This window comes from Anolis sagrei, chromosome 1 (assembly GCF_037176765.1).
Source record: "Anolis sagrei isolate rAnoSag1 chromosome 1, rAnoSag1.mat, whole genome shotgun sequence".
In the NCBI taxonomy this organism is placed as follows: domain Eukaryota; kingdom Metazoa; phylum Chordata; class Lepidosauria; order Squamata; family Dactyloidae; genus Anolis; species Anolis sagrei.
Genome location: NC_090021.1, coordinates 193,428,684 through 193,451,452, shown reverse-complemented (window position 1 = coordinate 193,451,452; position 22,769 = coordinate 193,428,684). Strand labels below are relative to the sequence as shown.

Here is a 22,769-nt window from a genome sequence, read left to right as displayed (position 1 = left end):
CTCAGAAAAAGGGAGGATATTGAAAAATCTATGAACCTCCAAATTCTTGCGTAAAACCACTGCCTGCTCCATCTGACGGAGCTCGGCTTCTCTGGTAACTAGTGGCAACAATGCGGAAGTTTTGCTTACACAGGGAAATTAATCCCTGGGCTGGTGCAAACTGCTTGGGCCTTCATTTACCAACATGTCCAAGGCTCTGCTATGTGCTGATGCAGACCTTTAGTTGTTCTACCTCAGAAGGGGACGCATGCTATTTATCCATCAGTCTTCTCTGTATCAGGACAAGAAGGAATGCATGAAGCTTCAAACACTATCAGCGTGCTTTCAGTGCAAAGTCGTGGTTGAGAGTGAACTGAAATGAAGCACGGTCCATTTCATGCTGGATCATGAAGCAACACGAGGCAAGTGTTGACATACATTGAAGAACAACTTGTGGGACTTTTTAACATCCAGTCCTCATTACAAATACCTTTTGGTAGAAGATATATGAACTGAAATGCCCATCATGACCTAAAGGAGTGAAGGCAGGAGAACATACAATGGTACCGAATCAGACTCCTGCATATTTCTAGCACAGTATAGCTAGAGAAGTCTGTAACTTACTCACCTTACATATGACAAGATGACAACTCCCATCAGTCCTTACCACTGGTCTAAGCAATTGAATCCTATAACATTTGGAAAACCACAAGTTCCCCACAATGACTGGCACAGCGCACAGAAAAATAACAGTCTACTACTATAGCGATTCTCAACCTATGGGTTGCCAGGTGTTTTGGCCTACAACTCCCAGAAATCCTAGAAATCTCAGCCAGTTAACCAGCTGATAGGATTTATGGGAGTTGAAGGCCAAAACATCTGGGGACCTGCAGGTTGGGAACCACTGGACTATTAGATCTTACTGTCCGGATTTGAGAATGTAACATTTTAGACTATACCTCCCAGAATCCACCAGCTAAGATGCTCACCCCAGAATAACACCAGAATGTAAAAGGCATAGCAGGGATTTCTTTGAGTTGACACTATAGTAGGACCCCCATGAGTATGTTCCAAGATTCCTTGTGGATACCAGAAACTGTGGATATTAGCAAATCCTATATTTTAGCTGGAAACCCACCATAGAATTTTTACCAAAGAACCTAGAGAGGACCACAATCACTTCCTGGGGGCAATAATTATTTTTGGAGCATGTGTCAGCAAAACTGTGGGTACATTAAATCTGTGGATAAGAGGTTTGTATTGCCTTCTTGTGCTGCTTCTGACTCAGAGATGCTTGTCAAGGTCACCTTTTTCCAGAAAAAGATGAAAACCAATTTTATTCCACCAGGCATTTTGACAAGGCTGATTTTATTGAGTTGGCTTAGAGTACATCCATAAACTAGCCTAATTCTTATTGATTTCAGTGGATCTACTCCAAGCATGACGTAAGTCTGGCTGCAACCTACAGTATTTTCTCTATCTTTCCCTCTATACTTACATGCTGTTTTCTGTTTTTAAATAGCTACTTCATTGGGGAGCTGTGTTTCCCCTTCCCAGGGTGCTTGTGCCCCACTTTGTGCTGGTCAGTGACAGTAATAAAGTTATTTTAGTTGTTGCTGCACTTACATGTGCTTGCACACACATACTACCAGAACTTGGAAAACGTGGAGTACAGCATTCATAATTCACTAGACAGCATTTTAATAATCATAATGGAGGTGGTGCAATGGGTTAAACCCTTGTGCCTGCCAGACTGCTGATCGAAAGTTCAGAGGTTCGAATCCAGGGAATGTGGTGAGCTCCTGTCTGTCAGTTCCAGCTTCTCATGTAGGGACATGAGAGAAGCCTCCCACAGCATGGTAAAACATCCGTGTGTCCCATGGGCAACGTCCTTGCAGACGGCCAATTCTCGTTGTTTCTGAGAATTGCAGTCCTCCAGTTCTATACCCCTTCATTTCAAATTTGTCGCAATTTATTTTATGTGAGTGGAATGCAAATTTGTCTCTATTTTATGTGACTGTATTGTATTTGAGTCATATTTTGTTCTTACTGCAAGCCACCTTTGGAGAAAAGGATTTAGAGGAATAAAAGGTAATAAATATGTTTTGGGAAAACGGTCATTGCCCAGCCTGGCTTCTCAGCGAAGGGAAGCTGTAAGTCTTCTCTGCCAGCTTGTGCTCTGCTGTCCTTGCTGTGGCTTTTCAGCTGCCAGTTTATTAATGGCATGTTGGTTGCCTGCCAAACTGTGCTTGCAAGGCGTGGGCCTGCTGGGGCTCCGTATTGACCTGCTGCCGTGCCAGCAATGGTTTCCTTCCTCATCAATGGGAGAATTCTTTCTCCAATGATAGGGTTGAAACTGAAATAAAATAGTCCATTCTAAAGGGAGCGGGGAAGGTGGATGGGGAGCTGGAGCCAAATGTGGCACTCCATCCTGGCTTCTGGAGACATTCGAAGAACAGTCCCTTTCATTGTTAAGCTCTCGTCAGCCATGGGGAGAACAAGTGAAGCAAACCTAGGATCATAAAATCATACAGTAAGAGTCTCACTTATCCAATATAAACAGGCCGGCAGAAAGTTGGATAAGCGAAAATGTTGGATAATAAGTATTAAGGAAAAGCCTATTAAATGACAAATTATATTATGATTTTACAAATTAATGATGTTTTGCAACAAATTGACAGAAAAAGCAGTTCGATACATGATAACGTTATGTAGTAATTACTGTGTTGTTGTAGGTTTTTTCGGGCTATATGGCCATGGTCTAGAGGCATTCTCTCCTGACGTTTCACCTGCATCTATGGCAAGCATCCTCAGAGGTAGTGAGAACCTCACTACCTCTGAGGATGCTTACCATAGATGCAGGCAAAACATCAGGAGAGAATGCCTCTAGACCATGGCCATATAGCCCGAAAAAACCTACAACAACCCAGTGATTCCGGCCATGAAAGCCTTCGACAATACAGTAATTACTGCATTTACATATTACTGTAGGATCTGCCCAATAGCATGAAGTTGGTTTTCTTTCCCCTGTTCACCCATCTCACCCAGGGTTTTTATACTTTTATATCTTATTCTACCCCTTGTAACTTGCCCAGCCAGCCCGCTGTGTTTATCTTTGTTTTCTCATTTCATTTTCTGTATTTCATTTTGTATTAATTTGTTTTGTTTACATTTCATTTGATGTTATTATTTGCTCTATGTATTTTATTTTGATTTGTTGTAATTATTTGGGGCTTGGCCTCATGTTATCCATTGGGGAAGGGTGGCAGGGTATAAATAAAGTATTATTATTATCATTATTATTGTTTCTTTATATCAGATATGAGAAACAGGGACACTCTAGAGGTTGTTGGACCCTCATTCCTAATAGCATGGCCATGTCTGATTTATCTGTTTTTCTTTGCATCTCAGCTGTTTTGGTAATTCATCTATATCACACTTGGGGGGAAAGAACAGAATAACATGCATCTGTTGGGTTGTTAGGAGTACCCTAAGGAAGCACCTGGTTTCTAACACCTGGACTTCGTAACAATTATTTTCTTAATATAAAGTAACAAAACGCCCGCCATGAGAAAGGATGGAGCAAAAAGAAAAAGAGGGTGAATAAATTACAACATCTCATCACTGAGTAATGCATCATTGGGCTGTGTGAATTGATAGATTACTTATTTCATCCATATTGGCTCTACTCCAGTTGTGGTCCTGTATATTACATTTGACTAGTGCAGATGTGTCCGCATGAGGAGATACATCCATCATGTTCAGTGGGGCCTGAATGAGCATCAGTTGGTGACACATTGTGGTTTTGTTCTATTCAAGCTTTTGGTGTTCTCATACTCGTGTCCAAAATAGATAGGGCTTTCAAATACTTACTTGTCATGGGGGTGTTGTTGTTAACTGTCGTCAAGCTGACTCTTACATATGGCAATATATTGTTATTTTTTAAATTTAAGGCTAAATTAAGCAATGTATTACAGTAATTGCATAATTGCATGCTATATGGCAATGTCCCTATCTCCTAGAAATAACAGCTATAAGGGTGCAGTCAAGGATGAGATCATAGCAGGAGAACTGGCGTGTGCGTGTGCGTGTGCGTGTGTTATTCCTTAATCTCCTTGCAATAGCTCCCGTTAACCTCTCCCACCCAGAAAATGTCATTTGAGAAAGGTTGTATCTCCATATCTGACCAGATGTTTTACATACAAAAGATGCTAGGTTTGATCTCCAGCATTTCTTGATCTGTCTGGAAAAGCTCCTGACTGAAGAGTCACACCCAGACTGTTGCTGACAATACTGAGAAAAGCTTAGTATCCTTACTATGGAGCCCCCGGATGGCGCAATGGGTTAAACCCTTGTGCCGGCTGAATTTGCGACCAACAGGTTGGCAGTTCGAATCCGGGGGGCAGGGTGAGCTCCTGTCTATCAGCTCTAGCTCCCCATGTGGGGACATGAGTTAAGCCTCCCCCAGGATGGTAAAACATCAAATATCCGGGCGTCCCCTGGGTAATGTCCTTGCAGACGGCCAATTCTCTCACACCAGAAGTGACTTGCAGTTTCTCAAGTTGCTCCTGACATGAAAAAGAAGGTATTCTTACAATAAATACTACACAATTATAGTACTGTGATGCCACTGTAGCTGCTGTGGCTACATCCTATGGAATCCTGGGATTTGCAGTTTGATCAGAGGCTGGCCAAGCAGTCTAAAGGCCCTTCTAAACTCCAGATTCCATAGGATAAAACCATAGCAGCTAAAATGGCACTATAACTCTGCAGTGTGAAAGGGCCCCAGGAAAACTACAGCTCCCCTATCCAGCAAGCCTCAAAAGTAACTTCCCCAAGCATTGGTATTTTGTGTGTGTTGTGGTCCAAAGAGTTATTTGTTGGGTTGTGTGTGCACTTGGGTGGTGTGTGTGTGTGTGTGTGGGGGGGGGGGGGTGTCAGAGAAAATAGGACAAATCAAGACTTCAAATGAATGGAGATTCAGTCAATCATAAACATCTTTTCCATTTAATCACGACTGTATATGTTTTCCGGTGTCTATAAAATATGGTTTCAGAGGTTATGCAGCGCAAATGAAAAGAATTATTGATTAAAGCATGCAGATAAATGTAGCCTAAGTAGAAAGATTAATTAGGGTGCACCAAAGTGTAGATGATGGCAATGGGCTTGCCTGCAATAAATCAACTCACATACCTAAATCATGTCTATTTATATCATGAAAAGGTAACACTAAAGATATCAGGTCTGTGGGGACTGCTACTGTTTCTGTTGTTTTTGTGAGAGCTGGATTATCTAAAGTTGTAGAAAAGATGGAAACAAAGGGAAAACACAAACACAAAACATTCTGATTACAATATCAAGGCATGAATAAAATCTGGTATTTTTTTTGGGTGGGGGGAGAGGGTGCATGTGGCACTCTACACTTCTCTAATTCCTGCGACAAACGAGCATGGCTGAAGTCCATCTGTCTGCTGTGCCTTTTATATATTCTTGATAAACCCATGAGTTTGTAAATAACCAGATCACTTTGCAAAGACTTCATCCATCTCCAGCGCTTGGCCTTTCAAATAAAAGGGCCAAGCAAAAGCTGTCTTCAGCAAAACCCCATGAAGGGGGAGAAGATGAACTTTATTCCTCCAAATAGAGGCAGCTTACAAATTAACTCAAGGATAATATAGCGAAAAAGACACACAAGAACAACATTAGTACAATGTATTGTCGAAGGCTTTCATGGCCGGAATGACTGGGTTGTTGTGAGTTTTCCGGGCTGTATGGACATGTTCCAGTAGCATTCTCTCCTGATGTTTCGCCTGCATCTATGGCAGGCATCCTCAGAGGTTGTGATCCACTGTGGGGTTGGCGCACCTCCAGGGACGGATCCCAGGGCTTTTTGGGGTTTTCAGGTGGGAAAGTAAGCTACTTTGCAGCTCCGGTGTGGTCGGGAATCAATGTCTCAGGGTGCAGCCACGCACTATGATCACAATAATCATAATCATAATTATAATAATTCATTTTGAGTTGCAGTGACTTTTCCAGGCTGTCTGGCCATTTTCCAGAAGCATTCTCTCTTGACATTTTGCCTGCACCTATGGCAGGCATCCTCAGAGGTTGTGACTTCACAACCTCTGAGGATGCCTGCCATAGATGCAGGTGAAATGTCAGGAGAGAATGCTTCTGGAACATGGCCATACAGTCCCGAAAACTCACAACAACTCAACATTAGTATAAGCTATTCCCAAGCTAGGAACATTTGACTTACAAATGACTCCTAGTTAGGAATGGGGATGAGACAACATGAAATGAGAGAAATCTACCCCTAGGAAGGGAAATTCAGTCCTTGTTGTTATCATGGGGAAAAGGTGCCTCCACGGACACTTTATCTCTAACCTTTGTTTCCACAACAAGCCAAAATTTTCAAAATCCAATGATCAGAGAGCCAGAAATCTTCTGAACAGAGGCACAGACAGCAAAACAAATACTAGAGGGTGTTAATCCTTCCCTGTGCTATCTAAAGGTAATATATGTGGCGGAATGAAAATCACGCGTAGTTCACATCTTTACCAGTCCACACACTGTCTTGCTAGAGAAAAGATATGCTGATGATCAGTAAAGAATAAGGTGTTTACTCTTTGTTATGCAGAGCAACATATATATAGTCATGTGAACAGTTACATTGACTCACACAATGTCCTTTGAGAGAGATTCAAATGGTCTTTAGGTGTCCATATGAAGGATCATCTTCTAGCAGCCCAGAAGCAGAAAATATTAACTGCCTTGGTAAGCTCTTGCACAGAAAACCTTAAAATGTAACTGTTGCCTAAACTCCCAGACTCAGCTAATTTCTTGGGTGTAGCCCAACCAATTAACTTTCTCAGTTAACACACTCACTAACTGATTTTACATGCTCCAGCAATACATATGGAACTACACTTTAAAATGTATCTGTTCTGACTTACATACAAATTCAACTTAAGAGCATAAGGACTGTCTTTATTCAACTATTCAGAATATTAAAACAATGAAGAACGTGCAATTAAAAGAACAATAAAGTAATATGGAATAGTTCCATTAGATCAATACAACACCTTAAAAACTTTGAAAAAGACATATTACACTGGGAAACACAGGATGCCAAGTTGGAGAAAACTGCCTTAGGCATTTGCAGCAGAAAAGGTCAACACAACACCGATATACCTATTAGCAAAGGATGTGGAACCACTCAGAGTTTCATGTTGGCTTTGGGTTTTTGGCTTGAGCGAGCACAAGGAGCTCATTCATGAGACATGTTGTGGCCTAGCTCTCATTAACAGCCAATGCGTTGTACAGATTGGGGATTCGAAGGGCAGCCAAGGATGGGAAAATCCCAGTTCAAATTACTGCTCAGCCTTGAAGCTCAATGTGTGACCATGGGAGAGCTGCTGTCTTTGAAATAGCCTTTCATGATTATTGTGAAGGCAAAAGGGGACTGAAACTGTGTATGGTAAGAAATAAACACACATATGAGAGAATCCCCATATCCAAGTATTCAACCTTCCACGTCTAGTAAATATTCACACACACATACACTTCAATTTTGCTATTTTATAGAAGGGAACCCAATTTTACTATTCCAGCATTTCTCAACCTGGGGGTAGGGACGCCTGGGTGAGTGGGGAGGGGATGTCAGAGGGGTTGATAAAGACCATCAGAAAACATGGTATTTTCTGTTGTTCATGGGGGTTCTGTGTGGGAAGTTTGGCCCAATTCTATCATTGGTGGGGTTCAGGATGCTCTTTGGTTGTAGGTGAACTATAAATCCCAGCAACTACAACTCTTAAATGTCAAGGTCTATTTTCCCCAAACTCCACCAGTGTTCATATTTGGGCATATTGAGTATCTGTGCCTAGTTTGGTCCAGATCCATGATTGTTTGAGTCCACAGTGCTCTCTGGATATAGGTGAACTACAACTCCCAAACTCAAGGTCAATGCCCACCAAACCCTTCCAGTATTTTCTGTTGGTCATGGGAGTTCTGTGTGCCAAGTTTGGTTCAATTCCATCATTGGTGGAGTTCAAAATGCTCTTTGATTGTAGGTGAACTATGAATCCCAGCAACTACAACTCCCAAATGACAAAATCAATCCCCACCCCCACCCCATCACTATTCAAATTTGGGCGCATCAGGTATGTGTGCCAAATTTGGTCCAGTGAATTAAAATACACCCTGCAATCAGATATTTTACCTTACGATTCATAACAGTAGTAAAATTAGTTATGAAGTAGCAACGTAAATAATGTTATGGTTGGGGGTGACCACAACATGAGGAACTGTATTAAGAGGTTGTGGCATTAGGGAGGTTGAGAACCACTGAACTATGTCATTGCATATAATGACTTGAGTATACATAAATTTTGGCATACTGGAACCGTATCCCAGTGGATAAGATTTTCAACTCCAACAAGTTCCTCTAAAGCAGCTTACAAAGAAAGAATAACACTGAATAAAACATAAAAATCAACACTAGATTAAAACTATATATTAAAAGCATTAGAATTAAAACCTATTTTAAGGATCATGCCATCCCAAGCAGAAAAATAATATTTTCATGGTTCACTTCACATGCAATGAAGGGTGAAGCTAGTCTTCGCCTCAGTGGGATGGAATTCCACAACTCCCACAGAAAAGGCCCGTCCTTCTCTTCCTGTCAATCAACCCTCTTTGGGTGAAGGGACATAAAAGGAGGGGGTTGGAGAGACAGTGGTTTCCAAATAGTCAAAAGGCTGCCACATAGAGGAGTTAATGGACTTATTCTTTGGTACCACCGTGAGTTCAGTTCTTTGAGCCAGGATGCAGCCAGGCTTTGAAGCTGCAAGGCTATTCAATGCTAATCAAGGTGATTAATTGCAACATTCACACTTGCCTCAAAGAGACAAGAGTTGTTTCCGCCCCCCCCCCCGCCCCCCCCCCGGACATTATTCCACAGATATATGAATCCCACTTGCCTAGTTTCCAACAGACCTGACATCCTCTGAGGATGCTTGCCATAGATGTGGGCGAAACGTCAGGAGAGAATCCTTCTGGAACATGGCCACGCAGCCCGGAAAACTCATATACTTTTTTCCCACCCTGGACATTATTCCACATGCATATAAACCCCACTTGCCTAGTTTCAAACAGACCTGACAACCTCTGAGGATGTCTGTCATAGATGTGGGCGAAACGTCAGAAGAGAATGCTTCTGGGTCATGGCTACGCAGCCTGGAAAACTCATATACTTTTCTCCCACCCTGGACATTATTCCACATGCATATAAACCCCGCTTGCCTAGTTTCAAACAGACCTGACAACCTCTGAGGATGCCTGCCATAGATGTGGGCGAAACGTCAGGAGAGAATGCTTCTGGAACATGGCCACGCAGCCCGGAAAAGTCATACATATACTTTTCTCCCACCCTGGACATTATTCCACATGCATATGAATCCCACTTGCCTAGTTCCCAACAGACCTCACAACCTCAGAAGATGTTTGCCACAGATGTGGGCGAAACGTCAGGAGATAATGCTTCTGGGAAATGGCCAGACAGCCCGGAAAAGTCACAGCAACCCAAAATGTATTATTATGATTATGATATTATGATCATAGTGTGGTTGATTCCCGTCCACACGGGAGCTGCCAAGTAGATTTTGCTTTCCCACCTGAAACCCCCAACAAGCCCTGGGATCCGTCCCTGGAGGAGCGCCGACCGCGCAGTGGATCCGCCTGACTCTCGTGGGTCTGCTCCAGAGTGCGAGGCGAGGTTGGGGGCGAGGTTTCAAGGGGGCGGCGCCTGTTTGTGGGGGCGGAGCTCGGCCCCTCCTTCGTCACTGGGAGCGAGTCTCTGGAGAGAACAAGGGGCTCATTCAGAGGGAGGGAGGGAGAGAGGGAGGCAGCCGTGAGCCCGGGGCCTCTTCTTCTTCTTCTTCTCCTCCGCGGGACTCCGGCCCTTCCAGGGACCCTTAAGCATGCTGCCTCGGCCGCCGCCCGCCTTGTACCTGTCCCTCCTCCCGGGGCTGGCGCTCGCCTTCAACCTGGACGTCGGCAATGTGGTCTTGTGGAGCGGCGAGCCCGGAAGCCTCTTCGGCTTCTCCCTGGCCATGCACCGGCAGCTGGAGCCGCAGGAGAGGAGGCTGTGAGTAGGAGCACCAGAGTGTACACATAGATAGAGAGGTCTCTGCCTTTGCATACCTCTAGAGGCTGCTTGGCTGGACTTCACTCCTGCCCAACTCAGACCTGAGTGCCCAGGTTGGCGTGGATGGCGGTGGCCATTGGGAGCTCCCAGGACCTTGTACATCAAGGCAGGAAACCCCACATTAGTGTGGACTCAGATAACCCAGTTCAAAGCAGATCTTGTGGGATTTTCTGCCTTGATATCCTGGGATATAGGGCTGTGTGGAAGGGTCAGTTCAAAGCAGATATTGGATTTTCTGCCTTGATGTTCTGGGTTATATGGCTGTGTGGAAAGGCCCGCAGATAACCCAGTTCCAGGCTGATCTTGTGGGATTATCTGCCTTGATATCCTGGGATATATGGCTGTGTGGAAGGACCCTCGGATAATCCAGTTCCAAGCAGATATTGGGGGATTTTCTGCCTTGATCTTCTGGGTTATATGGCTGTGTGGAAGGACCCTCAGTTAACCCAGTTCCAGGCTGATCTTCTGGGATTTTCTGCCTTGATATCCTAGGATATAGGGCTGTGTGGAAGGGCCCTGAGTCTCACCTGATCCTTTTTAGGCTGGACCCACTCTAACCACGAGTTTTCCCCTATATTTAGAACCAGTCCCACCAAGGCGTTGCAATTTGGGAGCTTTTTTGGACTTCTAAAAGCAGATCAGGCTGGCATTTTTGAAGGGATCGTCTTGTTCTTTCCCTGCAGGGAAAAGGGTTGGACTGGATGGCCTTTGGGGGCTCTCTGTGAGTGTAGGATTGGAAACTTGGGCTCCAAACTCTTTTGGCTTTTGAGTCGCGCCTTTTCCATCTCTGGGAAGGGAGGTGTGGAAGGAGGGAAGGGGAGAGGCTGGACCCACTTCCGCCGGAGTGGGGCCTTGATCCCTACCTTCCAACGCCGGTGGCACACTGGGTTAAACCCTTGTGCCGGCAGGACTGAAGATCGACAGGTCGCAGGTTCCAATCCGGGGAGAGCGCGGATGAGCTCCCTCTGTCAGCTCCAGCTCCCCACGCGGGGACTTGAGAGAAGCCTCCCACAAGGAGGGTAAAACATCAAAACATCCGGGCGTCCCCTGGGCAGCGTCCTTGCAGACGGCCAATTCTCTCACACCAAAAGCGACTTGCAGTTTCTCAAGTCGCTCCTGACAAGGGGAAAAAAACAAAACCCTGGAAGTCGTGCTTAAGTGTTTGGCTGCGTCTGTTTTATTTGAACTGAAACCTCGGAGAAGCCACCTGTTTGCAAGCGCATGCTCAGATCTGAGGAGAAAAAAACAACAACAACAGATGAGGAATGGAGGCAAAATCATGGGACTGATCAAGCATTGAGAGCTATGACCCTAGTATCTACGCTTTCCATTTAGAGCAGTTTCAACCCGGTATTCGAGGCTCGGTTGGTAATTCCACAGAGCTCTTTTCCCTCCTTTCCCGCGCTTTGTGAGGAATGTGTTGTCTGGTTACTAACTAACGTCGAGCAAAAGGTTTTGCAACATCTACAACAGGTAGGGGCAAACTTCGGCCATCCTGGTGTTTTGGACTTCAACTCCCACAATAAGGAATTGTGGGAGTTGAAGTCCAAAACACCAGGAGGGCCGAAGTTTGCCCCTACCTGTTGTAGATGTTGCAAAAACGTTTGTTTTCCGGAAGTGCTACCTGATTTCACACAGCGCCATATTAAAAGAAACAAGATTCCGAAGCAGATTCAAAACACAACAAAACAGCCCAGCCCAATAGGCTTGGCATCCTTAACCAAGAATGTGAAGGCTTCAGGGTGTGTGTGTGTGTTGGGTGTGTGTTGTGTGGGCAGAGCAACACAAGCAGCCTCCCCTGAAGGGAAGGCGAGCCTCGCAGGTCAGCTCAGCAACCCAGCGCCAAAAGGCGGGCCCAAAACAAGCCAATGAGGTGGTTGTCCTGGGAGGAAAAGCAACTTGAAAAGACAGGATGCCAAGGTGGAAAGGCTCTGGTGGAATGTGCCTGCTTTGAAGATTTTTTTCAGTGTCAGGATCAACTTGAGAAACTGCAAGTCACTTTTGGCGTGAGAGAATTGGCAGTCTGCAAGGACATTGCCCAGGGAATGCCCAGATGTTTTGATGTTTTACCATCCTTGTGGGAGGCTTCTCTCATCTCCCCGCATGTGGAGCTGGAGCTGACAGAGGGAGCTCAACCCACTCTCCTCGGATTGGAACCTTCGTTTTGTTGGTCAGCAGCCCTGCAGGCACAAGGGTTTAACCCACTGCGTCACCACTTTTTTTGGTCGTGTCAGAAGCAATTTGAGAAACTGCAAGTGTGTGAGAGAATTGGCCATCTGCAAGGACAGAGGACGCCCGGATGATTTGATGTTTTAATCATCCTTGTGGGAGGCTTCTCTCATGTCCCCGCATGAGGAGCTGGAGCTGATAGAGGGAGCTCATCCGCCTCTCCCCAGATTCGAACCTGCGACCTGTCGGTCTTCAGTCCTGCCGGCACAGGGGTTTAACCACTGTGCCACCACTGAGAGCAGAAGATGAAACACAGTGGGAGGAGAAGGAGGAAGCCTTTCCTTCTCTGTGGTGTCTTCAGATATGGTTCTCTTGAGCGACCAGGAGACTTTTGACTTCAGTTTCTTTTCATCATGTTGCTGGTTTATGCACTTCATTTCAGGGAGGGAGTTTTAAAGGTGTTGTAGCATAAATTATCCTGAGGAATCTGTATATGGACCAAGAAGCAACAGTAAGAACAGACCAGGGAACAACAGACTGGTTCAAGATTGGGAAAGGAGTACAGCAGGGCTGCATACTCTCACCCAACCTATTCAACTTGTATGCAGAACACATCATGCAACGTGCGGGTCTTGACGAATCCATGGCTGGAGTTAAAAATGCTGGAAAAAAACATTAACAACCTGAGATATGCAGATGATACCACTTTGATGGCGTTTTTTTTTTGTTGTGTCAGGAGCGACTTGAGAAACTGTTAGTCGCTTCTGGTGTGAGAGAATTGGCTGTCTGCAAGGACATGGCCCAGGGGATGCCTGGATGATTTGATGTTTTTATCATCCATGTGGGAGGCTTCTCTCATGTCCCTGCACGAGGAGCTGGAGCTGACAAAAGGAGCTCATCCGCCTCTCCCCTGTCGGTCTTCAGTCCTGCCAGCTCAGGGGTTTAACCAACTGCACCACCGGGGGCTCCTTGCTTCGATGGCTGAAAGCAAGGAGGAGCTGAGGAGCCTTCTAATCAAGATGAAAGAAGAAAGTACAAAAGCTGGGTTGCAGTTAAACATAAAAAACCAAGATTATGGCAATCAGACTGATTGACAACTGGCAAATAGAGGAAGAAAATGTGGAGGCAGTGAGAGACTTTGTATATCTAGGTGCAAAGATTACTGCAGACGCAGATAAAATAGTGAAGAGTAGAGATATCATACTGGCAATGAAGATCTGCATAGTTAAAGCAGTGGTATTCCCCATAGTAATTATGGATACGAGAGCTGGATCATAAGGAAGGCTGAGCAAAGGAAGATAGATGGTTTTGAACTGTGGTGTTGGAGGAAAATTCAGAGAGTACCTTGGATTGGAAGAAGATCCAACTGGCCCATACTCCAGGAAATAAAGCCCGAGTGCTTATTGGAGGGAAGGATATTAGGGGCAAAAATGAAGTACTTTGGTCACATCATGAGAAGACAGGAAAGCTTGGAGAAGACAATGATGCTGGGGAAAATGGAAGGAAAAAGGAAGAGGGGCCGACCAAGGGCAGGATGGATGGATGGTATCCTTGAAGTGACTGGCTTGACTCTGAAGGAGCTGGGGGTGGTGACGGGCAACAGGGAGCTCTGGTGTGGGCTGGTCCATGAGGTCACAAAGAGTCGGAAGCAACTGAATGAATAAACAACAACAACGTGTAAATTATGTAGCAGGAGGCTCTCATAACAATCCTGTTAGGAAAGTTATCAAGTGAAATACCAGACATGGGCAAACTTTGTCCCTCCAGGTGTTTAGCACTTCAGTTCCCACAATTCCTAACGGTTGGTAAAGTGGTTGGGATTTCAAGTCCAAAACACCTGGACGGCCTATGTTTGTCCATGCCTTGTCTAAACAGCAGATTGAATGCAGCATGGGGCTCATGCCAGCTGTGTGTTTCAAACCCATGCAGCATTAGACATAAGCATGCAATGTCAGCCTTTCCTTGCTTTCATGTCTTCTTCCTCATTAACATGTAATGGCTGTTGAAGTGCCATCCAACTGCATTCGTTCTACAGGGTAGAATTTGGGATAGTTGATAGGGTTGACTCTGAGGCTGCATCTTCACTGTAGGATCAATACAGTTTGACATTACTTTTAACTGCTCTGGCCCAATGCTGTGGAATTCTGGGACTTGTAGTTTGATGGGGGCACTAACACTCTTTGGCAGGGAAGGCTGAAGATCTTGCAAAGCTACAACTCCCATGATTTCATAGCATTGAGCCATGGCAGTTTAAAGGGGTGCCACATTGCATTATTTTTATAGTGTAGATACACTGATAGGTGGCTGGGTGGAACCACATCAACAAAACAGTTCTAGCTAGTGTTCCTCTTGGGCTGAAGCAGATATTTTGTAAAAGTAATGGGCCTTGGGATGTTATGTAGTTTCTGACCTGTATGGACATGTTCTATCACTTCATCCACTTCCCCGGCCCTATGATACACTGTTTGCACTATCGCTTGCCCAGCCCTTTAATAGTTGGCCATGTTCATTTTGTAATCCTGGCTATTGGTTTGTTGAACCTCTACTGATGCAGCTACAATGAAATGTGTTTTTTATTATTTTATTTTGTAGAGTGTTTAACAGGCATTTGGTATTTTGTGATGCTTTTAGTGTTTGTTATTTTGTTTGTGAAGTTAAATTAGGTTGTATTTTATCCTCAAATGTGTTTATTTGGATGCAATTGTCTGTATGGTTTTCTTTTTGGAAATTGAATGTTTTCCTTATATGTTGGAAACCATCCTGAGTCCCTTTGGGGAGATGGAGCAGTATACAAATAAAGTTTTATTATTATTTTATTATTTTCTCCTGAAGTTTTGCTTGCATCTGTGGCTTGATCTTGATATCTTAAATGGGTTTTGTTTGGATCCAATAGAGATGCTTCATAACAGTACACTTGATGAGAATATCCATTTCCCCTCCAGCTGTTGTGATGGTTGCAGCTAAACCCAGGAGGAATCAAGCAGTCCAAGGGAAGTGCAGATACTGTTTCGGCTTGTCAGAATGTCCTTGGGTTAAAACTCTAGAGAAGCTCTGACTCCACTAAACCCAACATTAATCAGGATGAAGATCTCTTTGCCTAACCAACTTCTGTCCCATTCATACAGACCTTACATGTATTAATTGCCTAGTGAAGATATTCATGATGCTACACAGGATGGGTTAGGAAGATTGATTATGTGAGTTACTTCCAGTCTTTCCTCCAAAGTGCTCAAGATGTTGTTCATAGCTTTCTCCTATCTTGTGATTCTCAACAACACGAATGTGGAAGAGATTGAAGTTAGTTAATAAGAGTAAAAGCATCTCTTGTCCATTAGGTACTAGTTAGGAACAAAGGGTCACATGAACCCTACTCCTCAGTCTGTTGGACTTCAGAGATCTGAGCTCAAGTTCCTACTGACTAAGGGCCCTTCCACACAGCCATATAACCCAGAATATTAATCCAGAAAATCCCACAATATCTGCTTTGAACTGGGTTTTCTGAGTCCATACTCAGTTCAAAGTAGATAATGTATTTTATTTAGCTGTGTGGAAGGGGCCCAACCTATGGAACATACTGGACAGCCTTGAGCCTCTTTCAGACTGACTCACCTTAAAGGGAGGTTGTTGCAAAGATAAAGCAACTGGAGAGGAGCTCCTGGGAAGGAAAGCAGGGTATCAAGATCATTAGTACATAGAGAAGTAATAGATGAAATGCATTTCATTCCAGAGCTGAAGAAAAGAGGAGGAACTCCTGCTTTTCTTTGTCCTGGAGGCTTGGGTGAGCTGCCACAAGTGTGAACATGTGCTTCCTCTGGGTGCGGCTGACTCATGCCACTCCTGGCTTCCACCCAACAGTTATCAACTTGCCTTTGGACTGTGAATTTTTTTCCCCTAGTAACTTTCCTTTTCTGTGAGTATATATGCCAGGGGAGGTGCCAAAACAGACATTGGACAATTACGACCCTCCAAATGAGCTGCTATTAATGTCATCCCTCACTGCTGGGCAGCCTTGTGAGGTTGTCTCAGTAATGTCTGGAGAGGGGCACAGGTTTCTCAGGGTGCCTCAAAGAGCATGCCTCAAACTCTGCCAGTGGATCATTTATTTTAATTTAACACACCCATTTGCTAGTTAAATCCATGACAATAAATTAAATTCACCCAAATATGTATTTGCATTTGGGATAAGAACAGTGGACTTGAGGTAATATGCAATAGTACTAGATTCATTTGCAGGAACTTCTCTAGTCTCTTGAAGGGATGGGCAACTTGGCAGCCTCCAGATCTGTTAGAGTACACTTTCCACAGCTCTTAACTTGTATGGACTGGGTTGATAACAGGTGGTATTTAAAATCTATGAGAGAAACATGTTTGCCTGTTCTAACTGAACGGTTGCCAGTCTAGTGTCATCTTAAGTAAATCTGTCATGGCATTTGTTTATCTGATCTAGAGGCCTCTTCAGCCTATGCAAGAAATAGTAACATAAATTGGCAGCAGGGTATACAGATGGATATGGTGGCAGTTGGAGAGTAAATGGTGAGATCAGAAGGAAATGTAATGTAAGAGCATTATTCATGCTTTATTATATGTGAAATAGTTTCTCAATAGGTTAATGTTGGTTGTTTCTATATAATAGACTGTTACATATTTGTCACTACCTGAATAGCTAACATTTTACCCAGGATGTGTGTTGTGTAATATCGGGCAAGTCCACATTTATGAATGAAGAAAGAAAGTTATTGCCTTGTGCTGGTATGTTGTAATGACGACACAAATACTGTATTTATAGGGTTGTTGTGAGTTTTCCGGGCTGTGTGGCCATGTTCCAGAAGCATTCTCTCCTGACATTTTGCCTACATCTATGGCAGGCATCCTCAGAGGATGCCTGCCATACATATGCAAGAAACATCAGGAGATAATGCTTCTGGAATATGGCCATAAAGCCCGGAAAACTCACAACAATCCAGTGAAAGCCTTTGAAAACACACTGTATTTATAGCTATATATTGTATTGCACAGTTCTTTTAAAAATAGCATATATGGTAGTTACAAGCAAGTAACAACAGTCGGTAGTTCTCTTCCTTCTTTGTCTCATCTTTGGATAGCATATGATAACAAAAATGGATCAAAATTCTTATCTTGGTTTCACATAATCAGCTTTGTCTTGCCTGCAGAACTTTATACTGTATGGGTGTATGCAGTGACAAAATTCCCCTTACATGGTAGTGTCAAAAGTCAAACCCTATGTCTTCCGGATCTGTTGGATGAGAGCTTCCATAGTGTTCCAAGCCCATGCAGCCCAGCTGAATATGTGAAGATTCTAGAAGAACTAGAAAAGATTGGCCAGAGTCACATCTCACACTTGCCCGTGCCTTGAACACTTCTGTAGATCTGTCTGTGGATTTTGTTTGTGTGTTTTTAGAAAGCGGATGGAAACTATTTAGACAAGTATAATGACTGGGTTAATTGCATAGGAATTCAGCTATCTTTATTTACCAAAATATCTGTCTGGTGGATATTCAGATGAAGTTTCTGAAGGGTTTTAAATAAGCCTGGCTAGACTTATTTTTCCTCAAAAGCTAGGCAGTAGGCAAATCCAAAGATTAAGTACATTAGCATCTGCAAACTGTGGCTATCCACCCCTCATCTTTCACCTTTTCCATGCACAGACATGCTGGATCTGGTAGCTAATGGATTCTGAGAACCTTCCTATCTTGACGTTAAATGTGGTTGTTGTTACCAGAAAGCAGAATCCCACCCCTATGATCTCATTGGCAATATGGGAAGTAATCCAAACTCACCTCATTGGATTGTTGTAAAGATTACAGGTAGTCGTTGAGTTGACAGCAGCTAACAACAAATTAACAATGTGAAGTGCTTAGAACTTTTGTTACATAACTGTTGTTAGCTCCAAGCAGATGTCAGAAACGGAGTTTCCAGGTTCCTAAGAAAGTAGAGTATCTTTAATTGTTAGGCTGTTGCTGAATGGATTTATAATCTTGCCATTAATTTTTGGCATATCATTTCATATATTTCTTTAAATCTTCTCTTTGAACGCATGTAAAAGTAGAATTAATAAAGTTTGATATCACTTTACTTGGCATGGTTTTATGTTATGGAATCATGGGAATCATAGTTTAACAAGGTCTTTAGCTGCCTCTGTCAAAGAGTCCTGATGCCTCACCAAGTTACAGCTGCTGTGACTTCATGGCAATGAGCCATAGCAGTTAAAGTACCATCAAATTTTTGGGAAATAGAAATCTCCATAACCTTTTTGGAGATTTTATGATTTTAGGAAAGGCATGACCTTTTGAAAAATTATGCCATAACCTCTTGGTAAAAGCATGACCTGTTAGAATCATAACCTTTTGGGAAAATGGCACTCGCCAGCATTCATATTATATATATAGCAGAGTTTCAGAAGTTTTTTTTTTAGTTGCCCAAAAAATCTACTCTCCTTTAAAATATATTTGCCTTTATATCATGCTCTCAAGAGACAAAAAGAAGTAGATTTCTTTAAAAGTAACATAGTTGGTTTACTCACAAACTTCATATATTCAGCATACAGGTACTTTTCTTAACAATCCAGTTACAATAACAACAACAATTTTATTGATTAGCCAGTTGGCCTTATCAAAAACAGACAGTGCACAATCCAGTTGGTTACAATAGGATTTGAAGTAGTTCCTCTATGTAGGTAACACAGGGCATTTTTCTCATAATCAGTAGTCCATAGTCCAAAGAATTTCTCTGTTCTGAGAGTCTAATAGAGTCTCTGTCTAGTCTGAAAATCCAATGGGGTCTCTAAGCATACTGTTCCTACTGAAGTCCAACTATTTTAAACTGGAGTCTGAGTTCTGAACAAGCCCAGTTCTGATCACATGGACTGCAGCCACTCCCACAACCAAGAGTCAAAGTAGAATTGCATACCAATATACACACATGCAATACTGAAAGCAATTATATACATAACAAATAAGTAGTGGAGGCTTGAGAAGGTTGCTATTTCCAACACAAACTGCATTAATGCTACAGTGTAAGTGCATCCTTTATCAGAGTTTTTGGCAATTTTCTTGGAGAAGCTACAAAAATATTCCTTCATTTATTTATATCATGTATATCCTTCCTTTTGTCCCAGTATAGGATAATTATATCTTGTATTGCAAACTAAGAGCCTAATTGGTTATTGAAAATTAGTGTTTGTTCTTCAGCAATTCTCAAGGACAGGTTGCAGCTCACTCTATCCTCATAATAATTGTATGAGATGAGAAAAGCAAAGAGACTGTGATTTTCCAGTTTTTCCCTAAAGGAATTTATTATGCCCCTTTCCTCTATCCCAGTGGTTCTCAACCTGTGGGCCCCAGATGTTTTGGCCTTCAACTTCCAGAAATCCTAACAGCTGGTAAACTGATTGGGATTTCTTGGAGTTATAGGCCAAAACACCTGGGGACTCACAGGTTGAGAACCACTGCTCTACCCCATCAGGATCTAAAACTCCTGTTCTTCTTCCCATTGACAAATAGTAAGGAGAATGTGGACTGTGATCTGCTGGTAGATCTCTGGGTTATTTGCAGAAGATTAGCAAAGGCTTGAGGTGATTGAACAGTAGCAGCAACTACACCTCCTAAATTGGGCTTCTGATAGCATGAAAACGTAGGGAGAAATAGGAACAGGTTTGTGTGTAACAAGATTTGTGCAGCCGCTCCAGCTCTGGAATTCAGTATAAATTCCTGGGTTGATCATGTGCTCAGAGGCACCTGCTCTGCAATCCACTGCCCCCCTGCCTGAACCACAGTTTTGCATCTGTTTCCTCCATGTTTCTAGTGGAAAATAAATTAGATACTCTAAGTCTAAAGTCTGCCCATCTGGCTACATTCCCTTCTTCAATCTTATATTACTCAAGGTCACATGAACTCTTTGGACCCGGTGTAATACCAGAAAATGTTCCTTATAAACAATTTGCTAAAATTAGTTAGACATTTTTGGCATATTTATTTATATGTCTATACACACAAAACGCTAAGATTTTGTTGATTTATTTATATTGTTCTGTTTTATTTGATGACTTGTTTACAACTTTGTAAACAGAGAAAGGAAGGTAGTAGGAAAGGTCTAATGCTTTTAGTTAATTATTATTAAAGCTAAAAATCTAATTCAGTTAGATACTGTGTTTATTAGGGCTGGGCGGTTTCGTTTCGTTAATTCGTAATTCGTTAATAATTCGTTATTTTTTTAAATTACAAAACGATAACGAACCATTCTGGAGCAATTTTTTTAAAAAACGAATTTTCAAAAACGTTTTGTAAATGCTTCGTATTTCGTTATTGTATTCGTTTCGTTATTGTTCTGAGGTCGTTTCGTTATTATTTCTGCATGTCTGGGGCAAGTTTTTTGTTTAATTAGTGAAAAAAAATTATAATATCACACCAACAGTCAAGAACAGAGGGAGAGGGAAGCTTCAGAAGTTTTTGGAGGTTTTTTAGCGTATTTCGCGGTCGCGTCCGCCATTAACGAATCGATTCGTTATTGTTTCGGAAATCGATTCATTAATGTTTTGTATTTTTTTTTCACATTTACGAAATTTCGTAAATATCGAACTTTTTAAAAGGAAAATTTTGTAATTATTTTAAATAACGAAACGCAAAAAAACCCAAAAAACGAATTGATTTTAGAAACAAATTTTTCCGTTGTTACCCAGGCCTAGTGTTTATGTGTCCCTTCAATATATTTTTGACATATGGTGACCCTATCACAGGTCTTTTATGACAAATTTGTTCATTGCCACCCTCTGAGGTTGAGAGAATGCAGTGCCCAAAGTCACTGAGGAGCTTTCCATCGGCAAGTGGAGATTTGAACCATTGTTTCCAGAATTGTAGTCATATTCAAACCATCACATCATGCTGGCTTATGAGAGATGAAAAAAAACGAAGTATTACGTTCATACTAAATGGCCATCTCAGGGCCCTTCCACACAGCTATATAACCCAGAATATCAAGGCAGAAAGTCCCCCAATATCTGCTTTGAACTAGTTATCTGAGTCCACACTGCTATATATATCCGTTCAAACCAGAAAACATGGGATTTTATTCGGATGTGTGGAAGGGCTCAAAGTTTCACTTAAAAGACTCTAAAATGAAGCTAGAAAATGCTATCAATGATTTCATTTCCCCCTCCTTAATTTCTTTAATGGTTTAGCCTTCAATTCACGCGGATTTCTAATGTTATTTCTGGAATTTTAAATGTTTTATAGACATAAAGAAATGTCTAGTTTTGGTAAAACGGATTCGTTATTATGTGCAGAAACAGTGTGCATGGAGGATCATTTGCTGAAAACCCTAGCGTCAAAAATGCTCAAGTTAATTAATCCCACAAAACTACTCTAGAGTAAATGCTTTGACTCTTGCTACGTAATAATAATAATAATAATAATAATACTTTATTTCTAGACCACTGTCTCTCCCAAAAGGGACTCACACACAGAAACAGGCAAACATTCAGTGCCTTACAAAGTACAAACAACATCAGGAGTAATACAAAATAATACACAGTAATAACAGTAAACTTAAAAATTAAATGTTGAAATGGGGACTAAGTAGTAATAAACCAAGGTAGACAATAAACTAAGACATGAGTGAACATAAAACATATATCATAAAATATATCATTAATACACTAACAGTATGGTTGTTGAAAAGCAAGAAATATACCCCCCCCCCCCCAAAAAAAACCAAATGACTTAGGGTTTGGGTAAAGAACTGGCTGCGAAATACCCAGTTTGCTGGCTCTTTGGCATGGTTTCCCACATAATTAATTAATAACTTAAATTTCATTTAATCTTTCTTGATTAATGAAATGAATTTCCAACATTAATCAGTAAATTTAAAAATAGATTTAAATATGTTGCCCCTTTTCATTAGAAAATGTCTAACTTAATTGATTTTAATTAGTTCCTCCTGAGGGAGGATTTACTAAGGAAGTGTGGAATGGTTAGTGGCAGTGAACTGAGAGTGAAGTGTTATGTTTATAAAGTGTCAGGGTAAGTTATGTAGTAATTGAATGTTCATGAATGTATTGTTTGTTATGCAGAGCCTCAAAGAATTCACGTAGGGAGCAACATGGGTTTGTGCCAGACATTGCCCTCCAGAAGTCTTGGACTACAGTTCCCATTCATTCATCTATCCTGGACATTGGCTTTGCCTGGTTGGGAAAGAGGGAAGCAGATTGAGAATGGATGCACTATTTTTATCCCTGATATTGTTAATCTTATCCTACCTTTCCGTAATATTTCTTGATGTGAAGATCCTGTATGCTCCCACTTTGAGACACTTTGTTTTCCCGGTATTTGAAAAGTGTAAGGTCACTTCTGCACCTGCAAAATCTAAGGGAACTGGAGTGGATGGACAGGGGAGAAAAGTA

General features: G+C 42.3%; 1 protein-coding gene across 3 annotated transcripts in view; it reads left to right on the top strand.

The window, feature by feature from the left end:
• The first annotated feature begins 9,846 nt into the window (after nt 1-9,846).
• ITGA6 (integrin subunit alpha 6) overlaps nt 9,847-22,769 on the top strand; it is an 80,477-nt gene continuing 67,554 nt past the window's right edge. For all 3 annotated transcript variants that reach the window (XM_060779116.2, XM_060779133.2, XM_060779123.2), the window contains exon 1: nt 9,847-10,126. In XM_060779116.2, coding sequence (XP_060635099.2) covers nt 9,960-10,126 — 167 coding nt within the window. In that variant the 5' untranslated portion in view covers nt 9,847-9,959. The remainder of the gene's footprint in view (nt 10,127-22,769) is intronic.